This window comes from Scomber japonicus, chromosome 19 (genome assembly GCF_027409825.1).
Source record: "Scomber japonicus isolate fScoJap1 chromosome 19, fScoJap1.pri, whole genome shotgun sequence".
Lineage (NCBI taxonomy): Eukaryota > Metazoa > Chordata > Actinopteri > Scombriformes > Scombridae > Scomber > Scomber japonicus.
In genome coordinates, this window is record NC_070596.1 from 9,598,699 (window position 1) to 9,619,098 (window position 20,400).

At 39.6% G+C, this 20,400-nt stretch overlaps 1 protein-coding gene across 1 annotated transcript in view; it reads left to right on the forward strand.

Annotated features, from left to right (window-relative positions):
• LOC128380680 (leucine-rich repeat transmembrane neuronal protein 4) overlaps window positions 1-20,045 on the forward strand; it is a 96,918-nt gene extending 76,873 nt beyond the window's left edge. Inside the window, exon 3 of the mRNA XM_053340547.1 lies at window positions 19,710-20,045. Within this exon, the coding sequence (XP_053196522.1) occupies window positions 19,710-20,045 (336 nt within the window). The remainder of the gene's footprint in view (window positions 1-19,709) is intronic.
• The last annotated feature ends 355 nt before the right edge of the window (window positions 20,046-20,400 follow it).

A 20,400-nucleotide genomic window follows, 5' to 3' on the forward strand; every position in this document is an offset into this window, starting at 1 on the left:
CAGTCCATGGAGCATAGGGGAGTCAAGGTCCTTATCTTCCCGGACTACACCAGCGAGGTCATGGCCCAACGTCGCGCCTTTAAAGAAGTGCTACAGGCTCTGCGCGAGAAAGGAATAAAACACAGCCTACGCTACCCGGCTAAGCTGTATGTTTACCCCCAAGACGGTGGAGAACCCAGGGTCTTCACGGACGCGACGAAAGCGGCGAGATCCCTGGAGAAAAACAATGCACGAGAAGGAGAGTAGACTGACGTACTTTTCACTCAATTCACGGCTGTGCCAAGGTGAGGCAACTATTCAATGCAGCTGAACTGCCATTTGTAGCATCGGGACTCTTTACAGACTATTGTCTATTTATATATGTGTTATCACTATGGCCCGTTTAAAATCGCTGCCATGTCCACACAGCCTGAGATGCTGATATTGTTTAAGGCTTATTTCGCGGTATCATACAGTTCAAGTTATTACTGTGTTGCGGGGAGGAGCTGGTGGTAATAGTTTAGTGGTTACCTGCCCAGCAGCTCCTTTGATTTAATAGTGGGATGCTATGTGCCAGGTTCGAGTGGGCGCAAGGCGGGGTGGGAGGGAGGGAGAGAGAGAGGGACTCTGTTCTGTTCTGTTCTTCTCCTCTGTTTGGTTGTTTGTTTTCTTTTTATATGGTCAGTGCTTTACTTTATGTCACTTGGTTGTATGGAACATCTCTGTCCTGTGGAATGGACAATATATTTGTAAAATTACACACTATTAATGAATAGAGTGGTGAAATTTGTGAGCTTTAATGTAAATGGTTTAAACGGACCAGTCAAACGGAAAAGGGTCTTAACACACTTGAAGAAACTGAAAATTGACATTGCCTTTATACAAGAAACCCATTTGACTACATTGGAACATAAGAAATTGAAAAGGGATTGGGTAGGACACGTAATATCATCATCGTTTAACTCTAAAGCTAGGGGAGTAGCTGTTTTAATAAATAAGAACACTCCTGTAACATTTGGAGAAACTGTTGTTGATACACTGGGGAGGTATGTTTTAGTGAACTGTCAGATTTACTCAGAACCCTGGACTCTCTTAAATCTATACGCTCCTAATTACGATGATGATTCATTTGTTCAAGATATATTCTTAAAGGTGTCAGGGGGAGGGAAAAATATTCTTATAGGGGGTGATTTTAATTTCTGTTTGGACCCTCTCCTAGATAAGTCAGCTTTGTCAGTGTCTAAATCTAAAGCAGCTAAAATTACCATAGAATTCATGAAGGAACTAAACTTAATTGATGTGTGGAGACAAATGCACCCTCAAACCCGAGATTACTCCTTTTACTCTGGTCGCCATAACTCTTTTACTCGTATTGATCTTTTCTTGATGTCGACGCAGCTAGTTCACAGGGCAGTAGAATCTGAGTACTTATCTAGAATGCTATCAGATCACTCACCCCTGACCCTATCCATTTATATGCCAGAAAAGGCTACAAGTACATATAGATGGCGTCTAAACCCTACTCTCCTCCAAAAACCGGATTTTTGCAAATTCATAAGGGATCAGATTGGGCTGTTCTGTGAAACAAATTGTGCCTCTTCTCCCAATAGTTTCATATTATGGGACACGCTAAAGGCTTTTTTAAGAGGACAAATAATCTCTTACACCAAAAGTATCAAAAAGAAGTACATGGCAGAATTAGAAGAATTGGAAACAGACATTTTAAAACTAGAAAAAGAATTTCAACAATCCAAATCTAAGGACGTACACCAGTTGTTAGTAAATAAAAAGCTTCAATATAATACTTTACATACTTATAAAATTGAAAAGAACATTTTGAGAAGCAAACAAAAATATTACGAATTGGGGGAAAAGGCACACAAAATTCTGTCTTGGCAACTAAGAAGAGAGGAAAGTTGTAGGACAATTAACTCAATTGAAACTGATACAGGCTCTGTATCATATAACCCAACCGAAATTAATGACTCATTCAGACAATATTATACACAATTATATACATCAGAACCACCAGAAAGCCTGAGTAAGATTGATGATTTCCTGTCCACAATTGACCTGCCCAAACTTGGTCAGGAAGACCGAAATAGTCTTGATTTACCTTTCACATTAAAAGAAATTGAAAAGGCTCTGGGCTCATTACAAGCAGGTAAATCACCGGGAGAAGATGGGTTTCCTCCAGAATTTTACAGGGAATTCAAGGACTTACTCCTCCCACTTCTCATGGATGTCATCAATTTAGCCTCTGCGACTCAAACACTCCCTGATTCATTCTCTATAGCCATAATTACTGTGATTCATAAAAAAAATAGAGATCCATTGAAGTGCTCTTCATATCGGCCAATTTCATTGTTAAATACTGACTACAAATTGATTTCAAAAGCCATGGCAAACAGAATTGGTCATTACCTGCCTCAACTAATAAATGCAGACCAATGTGGCTTTATTTCAAAGCGCTTCTCGGCTAATAATCTGTGTAGACTTTTTAATATCATTCACTTAGCAAAATCTGAAATGGAACCCAGTATAGCTGTGGCTTTGGATGCTGAAAAGGCCTTTGATAGGTTAGAGTGGCCCTTTTTATTTAAAGTGTTGGCCAAGTTTGGGTTCGGCCAGTCATTTATTAATTGGGTTCAGACTCTCTACCATAAACCCCAGGCAAAAGTCAGCACCAATGGGCAGGCATCAACTACATTTCATTTGAGCAGGTCGAGTCGACAGGGATGTCCTTTGTCCCCAGCACTCTTTGTCCTAGCAATAGAGCCTTTAGCTGAGGCAATAAGACAGGATCCTGATATTAAGGGCTTTCAGGCGGGTCAAACGGTTCATAAGATTAACCTCATGGCAGATGATATTATTTTATACTTAAAAGACCCTTGTAATTCTCTCTCTAAATTACAAATAATATTAAATACCTATGGCAATATCTCAGGCTATAAGGTGAATCTGGAAAAAAGTGAAATTATTCCATTGACAAATTTTGATCATTCCAACCTCCAGTGTACGAGTCCATTCAAATGGCCTATAGATGGCATAAAATACCTGGGGATAATGGTAGACAATAACCTAAAGCACTTATATAAATTGAATTATCTCCCACTGCTTGGTAAGATTGAAGATGATTTGTCTAGGTGGATGGGTTTGCCGCTTACCTTAATTGGCAGAGTTAATTGTATTAAAATGAATATACAACCGAGATTGCAATATCTGTTCCAATCCCTGCCCATTCCATTACCACAATCGTTTTTTAAAACTCTCAATGGACATGTTAGGCAATTCATATGGAATTGTAAAGTGCCCCGGATATCCATGGCAAAGTTAACATGGGACTATGGTTCAGGGGGACTTCGGCTCCCCAGTTTTAAAGACTACTACTTGGCAGCTCAGATGAGGTTCATTTCCTCCTTTTTTCAGGACAGTGACACCCCTTCTTGGGTACAAATCGGACTACACCCCCTAAAAGAAGACACCCATAGACACTTCATTTATAAGCACAATCCCGGAACCATTATCAAGAGGACACATAACCCCATACTGAGGCACCTGATCAATGTCTGGTATGAGGTCCATAAAAATATGGCATTGAAGGTGGGCTTGTCACCTAAAACGCCTTTAACGCAAAATGAACTCATACCCATGACTCTGGACAATAAGATTCTGGATATATGGCATGTGAAAGGAATCCATCACTTGGAAGACTGCTTTGACAAGGGACTTTTAATGTCATTTGAACACCTGAAGAGGAAATATAGCTTGCCCAATCAGACTTTCTTTTGTTATCTTCAGATAAGATCCTTCCTGAGGGCTAATCTAGGCCCTGAAATGATATTGCCTGTCATGAATGATATTGAGAAATTTCTCTATGAAGGGAACACATGTAAATTCATTTCTAAAATGTATCGCCTGTTGATGAATGAGGGTCAGAAACCGGGCTTGCATAAGTCTAGACTGAAATGGGAGTCAGATCTTAATGTTGCAATTGATGAGCAGTTATGGGCAGATTTATGTCAAAACAGCTCATCAGCTACTATCAACGCCCGGTATAGACTGATTAACTATAATTTTTTACATCAGCTTTATCTTACTCCAGAAAAGCTACACTCGTTCAAAAATGACCTGTCAGATAAGTGCTTCAGATGTAAAACGGAAGTGGGTTCCTTTCTGCACTGTACCTGGCAATGTACTAAAGTGAGGCCTTTCTGGAATGATATCTGCTCCACTTTAACCAAGATCACAGGAGTCAATGCTCCAATGGACCCTGAACTGTGTCTATTGGGAAACTTTACATGTATTCGAGACTCTCTTAACAATGCTCAATTCAAATTTATGGGTGTTGCCCTATGTGTGGCAAAGAAATGCATTGCAGTGTCTTGGAAATCTGATGCCCGTGTTTCTATTGATGGGTGGTCTTTGGAAATGAATAATTGCATCCCTCTTGAAAAAATCACATATTGTCTCAGAAAGCGTTATGACACCTTTTTAAAAATTTGGCAGCCATACTTAGACCATATCGATCCATCTCCTGCACCAAGTACTTAATGTAGTTGTTTGTACTAACTTCACACACTGACTGTATGTTGTTGTTTTATTTTTTTTTATTTTATTTTATTCTTTTTTTTTCCTCCCCTGGTGGAGAGGGTTGGGGGGCTGTATCTTTCTTTCTTTCTCTTGTTGTATCTATGTCTATACTGTTGGTATATTATACAAAACTGAAAATAAAATAATCCAAAAAAAAAAAAAAAAAAAAAAGAGAAAGGGCAAGGTGACAGAGGCAGTTGAGTGAACGAGAGAAATGAGACGAGGTAAGAGAATAACTCTGTTGCACAGGGGTGACAGTGAGTCTGACAGTGCATGGAAACATATTGCTGTAGGCTTGGAGAGACTGCTCATCAAAGTGCACCAGGCTGGGATATTTTGCTGTTACAAAATTCTGATCAGGTTTGGATCCCCTCCCTGGACGACCCTATTCTGGTTGTACAACCTGATCTGTTAACAGAAGAGCTCTGAAATCTTGCAGTGCCCCTGCCTAAAACTTAGGTGGTACAAGAGTCATTTTATGGTGTGGAAATGATGTGACGTGATGTGATGTGATGTAGGCCTAAGAGGACCATCACTCAAACTGTGAGTCTCAATAGTAGATATTTCTTCTACATTTTTTTTACATAGCACATGGTGTGACAGCCATCCCTTCATTTTTCCATACATTTTCAGAGTTATGAAGCACGCATTGAGTAAAGGGCAAGAAGTTAATGATGAAAAGATTTTTTCATTTGGTCAAAACGTGTGAATCCTCATTTTGAGCATTATTTGTTCGCGCCAGTCTTTCAAAAACACATAGACTGTATGTACATTTGTTCTCAGTTTGTTATAGATTTGTTTGTATTTTTTAATTAAAAAAAACTATTGTTAGTCCAGTAGTGTTCATATTATTGTGTAGAACTCTTCAAAACAACATTATATAATGTTTTTCGCTTGTTGTTGCACTTATATATCCATTCGCTCAAAATTCCTCTCTGTGAATGTGTTTATATGTTTGTGTTTCATTACTCACTGTGTGTTTGCATGTGAGTTTATTGTGTGTGTGTGTGTGTGTGTGTGTGTGTGTGTGTGTGTGTGTGTGTGTGTGTGTGTGTGTGTGTCTGTGTCTGTACAGTATGTGTGTGTGTGTTTGGTGTGGATGTGCTTGTGTCATCACATGTGCAGTAGGTGTGTGTACGCAGGTTTGTGTTTGTGGATAATGCCATAATTCTGTGTTTATGAGGAGGGGAATATGTGGGTGGATCATGAGGGGTAGGGGGGAGGGGGTGCCGATAGGGGTGCTGCAGTAATTTTACTAAAGGCAATTTGAATATTGTTGCTTCATTACAATAGCAATCACCAAGAGCCACCTGATGAAATATTTATCAGGGATTTGAGGATTCAGGGTTTTTTAATTACCATTTGCTAAACAGGCATCTCACAAGGTTTACTATGGTGCCATCAGTCCTGTCATTCAGTGTTTGCTTGTCTCTGCTTACAGCGACATGTTTTGCTCTGTTTTCAGTGTGCATTACGAGTGGAAGAACATGGTAAACTAACAAAGGAAACTTATTGGTTTTTGTTCTCATTAAAATGCCAGGCTGTCTTCATAACAAAAAGCTTGTTTTTCAGTAGTTGACTATAATGTATCACAGTGCAACAGGCCAATACATAAATCAAGTCAGATTAAGTCCTATTTGGTATTATGAGTTTTTGACTCAGATAAGTAATAACTTCACAAAAGAAAGTTGAAGAATAGCAACTAAGTGAGGATCTGTCCTCTATAGGAAAGACGTACATACAGCAGGTCTACAGTGAGTAGGCAGAAGTAGCAGTAACATAATTACAGGGTAGAGTCACATAATTACAATGCACAAACAAGAACTTAAAGGTAGCAGGTATGAAGTATGATCAGCTAGGTCACATTAGAGAATAAGACAGAAATGGTTGGAAGTGAAGGCGTTAAGATTGTTTTGAAAAGGTTAGTGGGATAACTTAGGTAATAAGATAATGCAGTATATTGAATTGAAATAAAATGTTGATAAAGCCTATAGATGGATGGACAGACGCATAGACAGACAACGAAGGCTTTAAAGTCTCAACTAGGGAATTACATATCTTGTATCAAAGTAAATGAAGAGGGGTGAAACAGGAACCAGACTGCACTTCTTGTCAAACAATGGAAAGGTGATCAAAGAGGTTATTTGTGAGAAAGTCTCTGGATTCCAGATGACTAGCTTTTTTACCTTCATGGAGTTTTGTTCTGTTTGCACTGCGTCTTATTGAAATTCAGACTACAGATGTTCTAGCCTCAAAGGAACTGTCTGGTCAAGGTATCTCAGTGAAAAGGTTCTCTCTTGAGGGATTTGCTCTCCTACGAGTGTATGCAAAACTGTCTCCTCAGGGACTGCTTGCAACGACCTGGATTTTCCCGCGATTACTTAAGCCCTATGGCTAATTACCTTTTGAGATGAAAACATACGCCTCCTCATTAATTCAACACTCAACAATCTATCATAATTACTGCCAAATAAGTTGTTGTTATCGCTTTAATTTAAATTAGTGGCTGTTATTCTGCCTCAAAAGGATTTACACGCACGTCGGTGCACATACTCGTGTTAAAAAAATCAGTCAAAATACATTATGTGCTTTTGCTCTTTATTGAATTTTCAATGTGTTTAAAAAAAATGATTGCTTGATACATCACAGAAATCCATTTTAAAAAGTTTTGCAAATTGGATGCAAGATATTGATTGGTAAATATGTATTTTTCTGATTTTTATGACATTAGATTTCTAAAGTTGACTGACAAAGTCATTTTATTGTACAAGCCAGGGACTTTCATCCTACCCAATATCTGTCAGTGTAGGATGAGCTCACCTTTCCCTCCATTTCTTTTTTTTTTTTTAATGACATAAATTCTTCATACAAGGGCATCTGGCAGCCGCATACAAGTTATCATTATGAATAAATTATTGCTCCTCTCTCCTTTGCTCTCAAATGTTCTCCCCAATCAAATAAGCTACCTACCATTCGCTCAAAGTTGCTGCCTCACTCCTGTAATCCTTATCACTAATGCAATTGAGGAGTGAGTGTGGAGTAGCCTTTTGCCAAGCTAAAATGAAACCAAGCTGGCATTTCACACATCACCCAGAAAGAGATTGTGGAGATTTAAGAACAAACTGTGGTGAATTATTTAAAAAGTTAAGGAGGATCAAATTAAAAAAATCCAAAAAAAAACACAACCTTCCTGACCTTATCGCAACATTTAAAACAATCAGACAAGGTTAAACAAAATCTGGCAAGAGCCAAGAGAGAAAAGGAGAAAATGATTAACCATGAAGGCCACATGCTGCTTTGAGATGCTTTCAGTTGTTTGTTTGCATAAGTATGCATTGTTAAAAGACCATCTGTGTCCGAATGCTGTTGAGGCGGTGCGTGGTGAGCCAGGTTGGAGAGCAGATACAGAGAAGGTCTGCATATCAGTTCTGGCTGTTGCCCAGCTCCCTTTGACATGTCTTATTAGTCAGGTCTTTAAAAGCCTCGGCCTCCCTTCCCAGGCACACACTCTTCCCCAATATCCCTGATTAAAGTGCGACTGACGCTCCCAGTGTAGAGCCAAGTTGGCCACACAGCGTTTATGTTGGGTCATGCTCATTACTCAGACACACTGCCAGTGCCGCCACGACTGGAAGCAGCACATAATGCAAGACATCGGCAGCCAAGAGATTTGGGAACTTTTGAATTCATTAAGGGACAGCAGAAATGAAACTACAAATTGTTCTCCTTTGACACAACCTGTCATTCTGCCTCTTTAATATGCATTTGGGCACTCGGCAATGGGTGCAGGAGATTTACTGTATAAGCAGAGCTGGAGGCAATTGAAATTTGTTTGTTAAGCCATGAAATAACATCAGCGTGCTCTGACTTTGATCATTTACATGTATATAGATAACATAAAAATATAAAGTCACATGCTGTTTAGCTGAACACAGGCCTGTTTTAGGGTTAAATTATATTACACCAACCAGATTTAATGTCAGTGATGAGAGTTATTGTGGTTGAACCATGATCCCCTTGGGTATTAACTTAGTAATTACTTTGGTATTATTAACCAATACATAAAAAATGGTCATTTGAATAATCATTTAGTAATTATGGTGTTAAATCTTCATTCTGATTGTCATATCCAATCTGAATTTTTGCTAAAATGAATTGTCGAGTAATTTAGTTCATCAATAGGTCAATGGACAGAAAATTAAATGCAATTATTAAAATCAATTAATCCATCTGACAAGGACAAATTCCAGAGGTTTACTGTTTGCCATCACTGTAAATTGAAAAAAAATGGGTTTTGGACTGTTGGTTGGATAAAAGAAGCTATTTAAAGCTGTCATCATGGATTGCAAGAAATCTCAAAGACCTTTTTTCTTCATTTTTCTGACATGTTATCGAGTAAATGACTAATCTTTCCATCAAAAATGTAATTAACAGACATAATAATGGTTATTTGCAACCTTAATTGAGACTGAGTGAAGTGAGCCAACGTGACACCTGAAACAAACAAGTAACAATTGTGAGCTCACGCTGTACACTGTAAGCTTTCTGTCTCATTTCCATTGTTTCCCAGATTCTCAGCTCCCACCTTCATTAGTGGTGGTAATTGTGTAAAGTGCTGGATGTGTGTGTGTGCGTGTGTATGTGTGTGTCTGTGTGAAAGCAAACCGGGCAGAGAAACGTGTTGAGCATTGAGTAACATTTCACGGCCCATTTGCTGTGGTCTGCAGAAGCTCCTTTACTGTACGTACCGTGGAGTGGGAGGAGGTTGTGATGAGCCGACGGTGGGCACTCATCGGTGCGTGAAGGGGGGCCTCGATCCTGCTCTCTCCTTCTCTGTCTTTCCCCAGTTTTTTTTCTTTTTCTTTTGTACTTTTTTTTTTCTCACTCCTTTCCTGTAAAACCAGCTTCGTGAGTGGAGTTGTGTATGTATGTGTATGTATTTGTTAGTGTGTCTATGTGTGTTGTGTCACAGACCTGTAATCAAGAGTCACTGCACATAAAGGGACCTACAGTCATTAAGGAATTAGTGGGAGGCTAACGGCTTGTTTAGAGAATCAATTAGTTTAAAATGTGGACATGTGGCCACATTTTCACACACAGCTCTGCGAGGGAATGTCAAGGTTGTAGATTGTGCCTCTGAAGTTAACTCGCCCTTTATGAGTCTACGACTAGTACAGTCCTGGGATGTCTCTTTAATCATGGATTCTAGTCTCAAAGACACAGTGAAACGGCAGCTAGAGTGTCTTTAGCTTCTGCTCACTGACATATTTTTAGTTGAAATGCAATATGAAGGCAGGGTATCATTTCAGGAAAAAATTGGATTGAATCTTTCAGGGATTTGATTTGATCGCTTGGAAGTGGGCGTTATTTAGTGAGAGAGAGAGAGAGAGAGTCTCCAGAGAGCCACATAATTCCTCTGTTTAACTGTGCAGGACTTTTTGCCTCCACCCACACTTGCATCACCTGTGCTGTTGTGTCAGGATGTGGAGGAGGAGGAAGAGTGAGTCAATTCTAGCCACTTACATCAAAACTGTTTTGTGAAATACAAATGGTTAAGAATTTTTGTCATGTTGACCCTAAAAAACACACTCCCAAAAACCCACTGTGACCCTGCTATTAAGAATATTCAAAATAGTCTTTCTTTCCTCTTTTTTGAGCCATGTTTGTGGCATGGCACTATGGATAGCAATGTTGGTATGTTGGTTTGTTGGCCGGTTATGTTAATGTTTGTAGTTTATAGTGTAATGTCTATTGCATGGATTGCCATGAAGTTTGGTACAGATACTCAAGAGGATGAATCCTTAAAAAATGGAGATCCCCTAATATTTTTTTCAGTACCATAAAGGTATCACTTACACTTAGAAATATCTCAACAACTGCATGATGCACTTTTTTTGTACAGTCATTCATGGTTTCCATACAATGAATCTTAATGACTTTGGTGAATGGCTTTTCCTCCAGTTCTTCCATAAGGCTGACTTTAGTGGTTTAGGTGAAAAGTCTTAACTATCGGATAGACTGTCATGAAATTTCGGTACACACATTAATGGTCCTCTTCGGATGAACTGTAAAAACTTTGGCGCACCCCTTAAGTTTATCTCTTTTGCCCATCGGTAGGTAAAAATGTCTTTCAAGTTTACGACTGAACATCTGCAAATCTAACAACATCCCCGACGGCATCAGCTATTTTTATTTGCTCATTAAACCTGCCAAACATCAATATGTTAGCATTTACATTGTAAGCGTGTTGCCATGCTCGTGTTAGCATTTAGCTCAAAGCACAGCCTCACTAGCTCGCTACCATGGCTGCAGACTTGTCAACTTGTCTGGTCTTGTTAACATATATTTGACATATACCTACAGATAATAGCAGAAAATAATGCAGAAACATGGGTAAAGCACTCGCTAAAGATATTTTTACTTCAATGTGTCTTCAAAGTGGATGTTATAGCCAGAAAATGCTTATTTACCAGCACCTCCAGTCTTTTATGCCGGGTTCGATTATGTTAAGTACTGCAGATGTCAACACGTAGACAGATGTGAGCTACTACACACACATAAGTCTATTCCGCTGACACACAAAAAGATGCACACACACATTAAACGTGCAGCTGGGAAGACCTCCTCTTGGGATGTGCTGTCTGAAAACAAACTGATGGTGTTTAGCTTCACACACCCTCAGACACGTCCATGCACACCGCTCTGCTGAAAAGCTGACTGGTGGGCTCCGTGTCATTGATGCCCGCCCAGTAACAGCTGTGCTGACTTCCCCCGCAAAGCTAGAGCAGCATCACAAAACTCACCAACACTAAGATGAACAGGCACACACACACACACACACACATACAAAGCAAACACTGTATTACTATTGCATACACAGAATTACTGTTTGCTGAGGTGATGACACTTTAGTTGTTTCAGTTAATGGAGGTTTTTAGCTTTAATTTGAATGGATTATAATATCACATGTCTGTGTATACAGTGCATGGTCTCCCATATACATACTATGTACATAATATATATTTGCACACCTTGCATATACTGTATGATGTTCATTTTTAAGCTGTTTTGTTTGTCTAGAATTGTTCTATAATTCATTCTAATATTTACATTTATTTAGTTTTGCAGTTAATGTGTTTGAATATTTGAATTATCAGTATTATCAGAGTTTGGCCTTTGCTATATTGTTCTATTATTAAAAAATAACCAAATTTTCTACTCCCACCACCACCCCATATGATAATAATGATAATATCAATAGTAACATGTTGTAAAAGTTATATCCAGTCCAACAGAAACTTGTAATATTTGTGATATGTATATAAATTTAGACCTGTATATAAATCTAAGCAACATCATGGAATATAACCTGTCTTGAATGATGACAATGATGATGATGATGATGATGATGATGATGATGATGATGATGATGATGATGATGATACTTTACATCTGTGCAGAAAAATCAACTAAATTAAGTTCAAACTGGATTCAAGTCAAGTTGGTGCCTTTAGAATTGGGAACCATGGTAACCAAAATGACACAGTACTCTTACCTTTATTATATTAACATTATACACCATTACTTCTAAATGACACATCCAATCTCCGGTTATTAAGTGGGGAATATATCACCATTGTTATTACAGTTATAAACCATTTCATTAAGGAATACCAATCATAAATTAAGACAAGGTAATAATGACTTAGAGAACGATGCTGTGGTGGGTGGCCAAAGTATAATAAATGCAAATCACAGAGTTCTCATGAAGCTGAGCATATTATACAGAGCACTGTGGGACAGGATTAGGCCTATACTGAAATACTTTCAACAGCATAAACACTGAACCTTTACCACAAATATATGGTCAGCTTTAAATATAGTCAGATCAAAATGAATGATGTTAATAACCCTAAGCCTAACTCTACAAAGACGACAAGAGATATATAGACAAGAGAATAATAGCCCAAATTGCAATAATAGCCCAAAATGACATACTGTAATATAGTCTAAACATATACTGGAAAAAGGAAAATGTGATAATATTATTAAAAAGTACGGGGGAAAATATAATGTAATTTTTTTTTTCTTAAGGAATACTATGAAAAAAAAACTCTGTAAGGTACAATAACCAGTGATTCTCAACATAATTCACAGGCTTGCAGACATTTACTAAAAAAACAACATTAATGAGAATATAAGAAAAGTAAAATCCTCTGCAACATTTTAGTGGGAGTCTGTTGCATCTCCTCTTCACTTTGTTATGCTTCTTTGTGCCACAATACGGTGACTTGAGAGGATCAAAGTGTTTGGCTGGGAAAGCGGCATACTTTTGAACTGTAATGCTCCTAAAGCCCAGGGAGGCATTAGCATTGTCTGCCTGTGGCACTGTTACTGCCTCCTTAGCTGCTCATAAAAGCGTGAATGCAAAAAAGAAAAAGAAAGAAACACAACTTCTGAGGGACACTGGAATACTGTAAAAAATGAATTTATGGGATTTGAGGTTTTTTTTTTAAAAAGAGTCATTGATGACTCCCCTAATAAATTAGAGCTGATGCACCAAAGTAACACAGAAACTCAAGTATCCACAGATGGAGGGAGGAAATGATTTGCAATTTTCTGGTTATTAGGTGGAGTAGCTGTTAATAGAGATGTTGCTAAACAAACAAAACTAATTCTAATAGAAACTATAAAACAACTCTATTCAAACAGCACATTTTAAAATTACAGCACGTGCACCAATCTAACATGCAGAAATAATAATCATGAACACAAAAGCAGTAAAAGTCCCACAAAAGCAAGTTTAAGGATGGATTGAAAGGACGACACTGGTCTGACCAGCTCAGTCTCCTTGGCAGTTTGTTTCAAAGCTCTGGGGTCAAAGGTCACCCCACAGTGTGTTCAGGCATACGGAGATAAAGATCCAGTTAGAGGCAGGATGCCAGTCATTGTCAGTTGAAGCACATGCAGGTACAGGTGGCAGAGATCCAAAGGGGTAAAAATGCATCCAACAGTGCAGCACTGGGAGTTGAGGGAGTTTTTCCATCGTGTAAATGTCTTCTGACAGGTAGAAGCAGCGGTGTACAATATACAATATACAGTAGGATGTACCTACCTCAGCTAAGGATCACACATAAAAGTGATGCACATGAACAGCGACAGAATAACATTGTGTGTGTGTGTGTGTGAGTCATTATATATTTATGGAGATCCCAAACCTTGCAGCAGCACTTTGGGCATTGCATCTCCATTTGTATTGCGCTCAAAGTTCCATCAGCTTCTACTATGACCTTGTTTGTCAGTGACCTTTCAATGCACTTTTAATGTAATGACAGCTGTCCATCACATAACCCACGTGTATCCAGTGATGAACAGAAAGAATGGTAAAGCTTTCACGCACCTTTTTGATCTTCAGGTTCTTACTGTCTCCTTCTCTGAGTGAGGAGAGTACCTTTGTCTGTCTTATACATAAATGGCTGTGGCCCAGGAGGTAGAGAGGGTCGCCCACCGATCGGAAGATCAGTGGTCCAATCCCCTAACTCCCTGGCTCCTCCAGTCCGTGTGTCAAAGTGTTCTGAACCTTGCTACTGAATCCCAAATTGCTCCCAAAGGCTGTGCCATGGGTGTGTGATTGTGTGTGTATGTGTGTGAATGAGCTTTAGAAACCCCTCCTGATGAGCAGGTTGGCGCCTTGCATGGCAGTCTCTGTGAACGGGTGAATGTTGGCATGTAGTGTAAAGCGCTTTGAGTGGAAGGAAGACTAGAAAAGCGCCATATAAATGCAGCCCATTTACTATAATTCACAACAGCTGCACTTGTTGTTTTCCCTTTCAAATATCCGTGGCACTTTCTTGCTACCAGGAGCGTGGTGACGTTCTACAAATTGCTACTCTACTGTACTCTTCTACATGCTCCACCTTGAGGTAACCACTGCTCATACCACTCATCATGTGTAGAGAGCCAGACTCTGGGACTAGGATTAGATCTGACCACCAAAACTCATTTGGGTCTGTTTCAGTAATGTTAGATGCTGATGTTAGACCTGCTCTCTCTTGCTGATAGTGGCAGCATCATTGACACCCTTTCGGGGCTGAGTATGTAAATTACAGTATGTGCTCAGTGCTAAACAACCCTGAAACTGACCAGAGCTTGACAAATGGCAGGAGGTTTCATATTAAAGATCTCACCAAAATTAGTTCTGATGCACGGGATGCTACGATTAGGATGATTCTTATGCGTGGCATGCCACTTCCAATCTCTAAACTCATGTTTATGCAAAAACCATTTGCTGCATACAATTTAGCCTAAACATAATATTTCAGCAAATGAATGATTAATGAATAAAGTGCATTTCCACGCATGAAATACTAGAATTTAGATGTGTTTTGACATACAGGGGTCAAGCTATAACTTTGACTTCACTTACAACGCGGTAGACAATAATCTAGCTGGAAGGAAGCGTAGTCCATTGGTAGATATAGGATGAAAAGAGCCTGGATGAGAATTTAAGTGATAGTGATGTTGAAATCACAAATGAAAAGAAACATTTGCACTGCGGTATTTTCACTTTGTGATAAAAAGCAGGAACCTCTCCACAGCGTTAGACAAACGACTCAACAATCGCTCATTCTTTATTCAAACCACGTATTTTTAGAACATTTGGAAAGTAAATTGAAGTGTCAATTTTGTGTTTTTGTTAGTTTGACCAGATGTTATCCATTTACATATTTGGCTGTCTCCTCTGTCAACAGACTATTCAGTGTGAGGAATTAATAATTTCCTAATGCTGAGAGGCAGAAAGAGAAGCTAGTAGCATTCCTAATGAACAAGCTGTACCTTGCCACGACATGAGGGGCCGGTGAATATCAATAGCTCCTTTTGTTCTCTGAAACTGACATAAAGAGCTAAGTCAGGTCGTCTTAGATTTATGGGTCTTTCAGCAGCGCGTGTTCCTTTTTTTAGAGTTGCCCTGAAAAAAATATAAGTGGGAACACACATACACACAAACACACAAACACACACACACACACACACACACACACACACACAAACACACACACACACAACTGATTAAACAAAAACAGTTTTTAATCTTGCGTTTTCCTCAGTTTTTCTGCCTCATTCTGTCCCTCCTTCTTCTTCTATTAAATATATTCAGAGATAGGCATACATGCATAGACACACATAGACACACACACTCACACACACACACTCTGCATGAGGCCAGATTTATGCCCTGACAATTTGATAGAATCTACTGAAACGGTTAGGAGTTAATATTGGTTAATTAATTCATTGGACCTGGGCAGGGAGCTGTGAGCAGAGCTGAGGTGGGTTGGGGTGTGTGACAGGAGATGAGGTGGTGGTAGCAGTGGTGGTGGTGGTGGTGGTGGTGGTGGTGGTGGTGGCGATGGCAGCTGCGTTGGTGAAGGGTTTAAACTGAAAGGGGAATGAGGGGAGTAATCCACTGAGTGCCTATAATGTAATGAGTCAGCCACGCTTAATGGAGTCCATTTGAGGAGGAAGGAGGTAGGCAAAGAAGGAAGCTAGTGGTTCTGGAGGTGCATGATTGAAAGAAAAGCAGGGTGGGAGGGTTGAAAGGAGATTTTCCCAAAATAAGTACAAGCCTATATTAGCACTACACCAGAAAGACATGCTTTACATGGCTACAACTGTACTGTATGTGACTGCTGAATTTTAATGCTGCACTGCATCACAGAAGCATGTTACAGTAAAGCTTGAGGCTACAAATGACACTATTTTTATCTAAAACAGAACTGGTGTTAATGCTTCCAGAGAGGCTTTATCTTGGCCCCATGATTCAGGGTAATTCCTGAACTGCCAAGCTGCGTTAGCCCAGACTGCTTCTATTTGACTTTGAAATCTGTCCTTGCTCAAACACACATACACACACATACACACACACACACACACACACACACACACTCAGCCAGCATATATCTGCATTTCATTGACACAGTCCATCCTATTTTTAAAAACCCTGCCTTAAATTCTCTAAAGTTCCATCAAGTACACTTCCCCTGATCAGAATTTGGATTACTGTATATGATAAATACACTCAATCTGCAAGGATACGGGTGATGTGGATCTTTACCAATGACTCTATTTATCTTCAAATCTTCTGTGTTTGTTGACTTGTCCTCTTCTTGCTTTGCTTCTCAGGAGCATGATTTACATTCAATTTAGAATCACCAACAGCGTGGCATTTGTTCCTTGTTTGATAGATTTGAAGTTTCTTTTTATCTTCTTCTCTCAGCACACATTTCTCACCCGCGGTGTCTAACCATGCAGCTGGTTTTAATTTCATGTGCCGAAGTTTGGAGTTTTCTGCTACTGGAAATGCCTCCACTCACAATTTCCATAGGGATTATGTTTTTCAAAGAATATCAGGAGAAATCAGATCTTTGTTTTTGATAGGATGAGTTACTTTTGAGCTTTTCAAATGTCATTTTTCAGTGCTTTGGAAAAAGACAAACAAAATGCAATTTGCCTTTGTCGTATAGGAGAGGACACCTAGAGATTGATGTCTTAAAGTCTTGGTACTTAATGCCAAAACTGTCTGCATGTATATTAACTACCAGAGATAAGTAGAATAATAGTTCATTTTGTCATTTATAATTATTTTTTTGAAGATACAGAAACAGGGACCTATTCATGTTGTATCGTACCTAACTTTAGTTGATTGTAATATATCAGGTGTGGAGTTAGTCAGAAGATGCTCTGCAGTTTTTTTTGTGTTACCAAAAGAGTAGTTTTGGTAATGGTAAACTGCTCTGACTAGCAACATTTCTCAGTAAGTAACATTGTTATTTAATGAGTTACCTTAACTGTTCTGTAATGGGTTATTTCTAAAAGGAACGTTAACCAACACAAGTCTTAACGCACACTGTAAAATGGCGAGGACTGCTGCAAAGACAGATGCTTCATGATAAGCTCGTAAAAAATGGTGCTTTCGGTTTTTCAAAAATTGTGAATCACCGTAACCACGAGAGGTCCTTGAACACACAGTCATAAATGTGCACACAAAATATCAAACTGATGGGTCCAGTAGTAGCCTACATTAGATACAGATGGATACACGGACACGGACGGACACACACACACACACACGTCCGATCGCATGATTCCCTCCAGTCTTACACCTTTCAGAGATAAAATCAAATGTTCAGGATGTGCATGAAAGAAGGTGCAGTTGTGACACTTTCCTCCAACACCTTCTCAGAGTTAGGGGTTGTATTATTCATGGCTTCCGTGTTAGTGTCATATCTGTAGCTCCTGCTGTTGTTGTGTGCCTCTTGTCGCCTGTGTGTACAGATCTGATGATCTGTCGCTCCGCCAGGCAGCGGTGCTGAATCCAGGTCAGCTGCAATCTTCCCCTGCTGTTTTCATGGCCTGTTAAAAATCTCTTAATTGGCTTCATCTTCATCTTTTTTTTTTCTAAGGAAGAAGGAGTGTGTAATTTAGAGTTAAAGAGATGAACTGTCAAAACAGCCTCATCTGTGTGTTTGGCATTGTGTTAAGGTTTAGGAGGGGGAGCACAAGACCACACATAGCCAGATGTGACGAGTGCTACTGGCTGTGACACAAGTGACATGGCACTGGAGAGAGAGAGAGAGAGCTCAGGCTTATTTGCTCTTGTACTAAAAGGTTGAGCACTAAAGCGTCTGTGGTTTTGTCATCTTTGGAACGCGCGTGTGTGTCATTCATACATGAAAGCCCATCCAAATATACAAATGCACATATTTTTATTCTTCTGACAGCCAGTAAGGATTAATGTGCAATCCAGGGGTGGGGAAGAGTAGTCTGACTTCTATATGAAATGCTTTTCACATCTGAAAATGTGATGTAAAACATCCTCGCAATTAAATGAGAGTGTAGCACTAAAATTCAGCCGGCAAAAAAACAACCCATAGTTATGTTTATGCCATCTAGCGGTTGTAGGAATGCACTCCAGAATAACCCATAGGACTATAATATGCCGTTTTCCAAAACCATTATAAATCACTGTTAAAGAATTATTATGTTTTGTGGTGTGACAACGCGTTTAAGGTCTGATAAGGGTTAGGGAAAGATCACGGTTTGGGTGAAAATGTACACTTTAATGTGGTTAATACTTCCTTAAAGTTATGCAGTCTTCATCGTCACGGCAGCAGTAAACACCTCAGAGTTACAGGTTTTTTTTTTAAATGTTCCAAATCTTGGTTGGAAACCTGACAATTGCGATTGAAAATGGGAAGTGAAGAAAAGTCCACTTTTTGCCACCTAGATATTTAGCCATCCACCCAAATCACCTCCTCATAATAAGGAAAGAATCATCTTATCAAGTCACCTGATAGTGAAGTCTTCAGAACTGCATTACAATTAATACATAAACCTACAGTATATGGCGTCAAAGGTTGTGTTAGAATTCAGAATTTTAGACCTGTGCTGTTGTTTTTCTTGTGAGGATAGAAAGAAAAGAGAAAAACATTTGTCGCAGATGCTTCCTGGCACACATTTTTGGAGGGTCTTTGCAGCAAATGGGTTTTGGGCTGCTGGAGGCTCAGGTGGTCACCATGTGAGGATGTTTATAGAGGGCCAGAAGGCCAGAAGTGAGCTGCCAAACTAATTGCTGTAGGCTTAGAATCACACACAGGCACAATGAAATACTGTGTGGCAAATTAACTGCATTGGAAAAATGAAAAATCATTTGAAAGCGATTCATATCTTTTTGAAAAGAAACCATCTGTAACAGTTATTGATCAGTTCACCAAGATCACCAAAAAACAACAGCTGGAACCAAACTCAATTCTACTCTTCATGTTAGGGATGGGTTTATTCTGAGTAATGAAAAGACATGTTGCAATTAAAATGTTCACATTGAATTTTTCAAATATATTTGAGCACTAGAAATTACATTTTTTTCTCACCTTAAATCAATTAAAACACTTTTTTACTACACACATCTCTTTTTCATTTAACTGAAGGGATAGATTTTGCTGCAAACTTGGATGCCTAATTTCTTTTTTTTCTTTTGCTCCTCCCTGTCTCCTCTACTCATCCTTTATTTATCTCCATCACATTTCCCTTCATTCTCTTTCTGTCTTTTCCTCTACGCTGACTCTCCCTCTAAACAGGTCCCCCACCAGATGGGAGCGCTGACCTTCTACCGCTACGAGCAGCCTATCGTAGACTACTGCCAGGCTCATCAACCCCTGAGGCTCAACATGGGCTATGAGGGACCCCCACAAGGCCTGGAGGGCCTGGAGGACCTGGGGCCATGTGATAGGGGCACTCTACAGACAGTGGCGCTGCCTGCCGTGCCCTCTGCCGCTACCATGGGTGCCCCTGTGCCAGGGCCTCGCTCTCCTCCACCACCTCTAAGACCACCAACCGAAGGTCCCAGCAGCGGTCCTTTTCCAACCACCGAGCGAACCGGCACTCTCACCGGCACACTCAAATTTGGACGCTAGCAAGCTGAGCCTGGATGTTAGAAGTGGGGCAAGGGCCTCTGATATACCTTGACTTTAACATGAAGGGGCAGGTGAGGTGGTTTTTCAGTGGGGCCTTGTTTTCAGAACATGAGAACGTGAAATAAGATGACAACATTTTCTAATTCTGCCTGGAGGGATTTAGCATCTGAAATACACAATCTTACCAATATACAGAAGAGGCTGAGACATTCTTACTGATCATTTTGATTTGTTTTTTTCCAAAGCACCTCACAATCCCCTTTACTAATGACTCACGGGAGGTAATCTATTCTAATTATGACAAAAAGTATGATCTCTTTTCCAAAATCTGGTTTGTGCCATATCCCATGATACA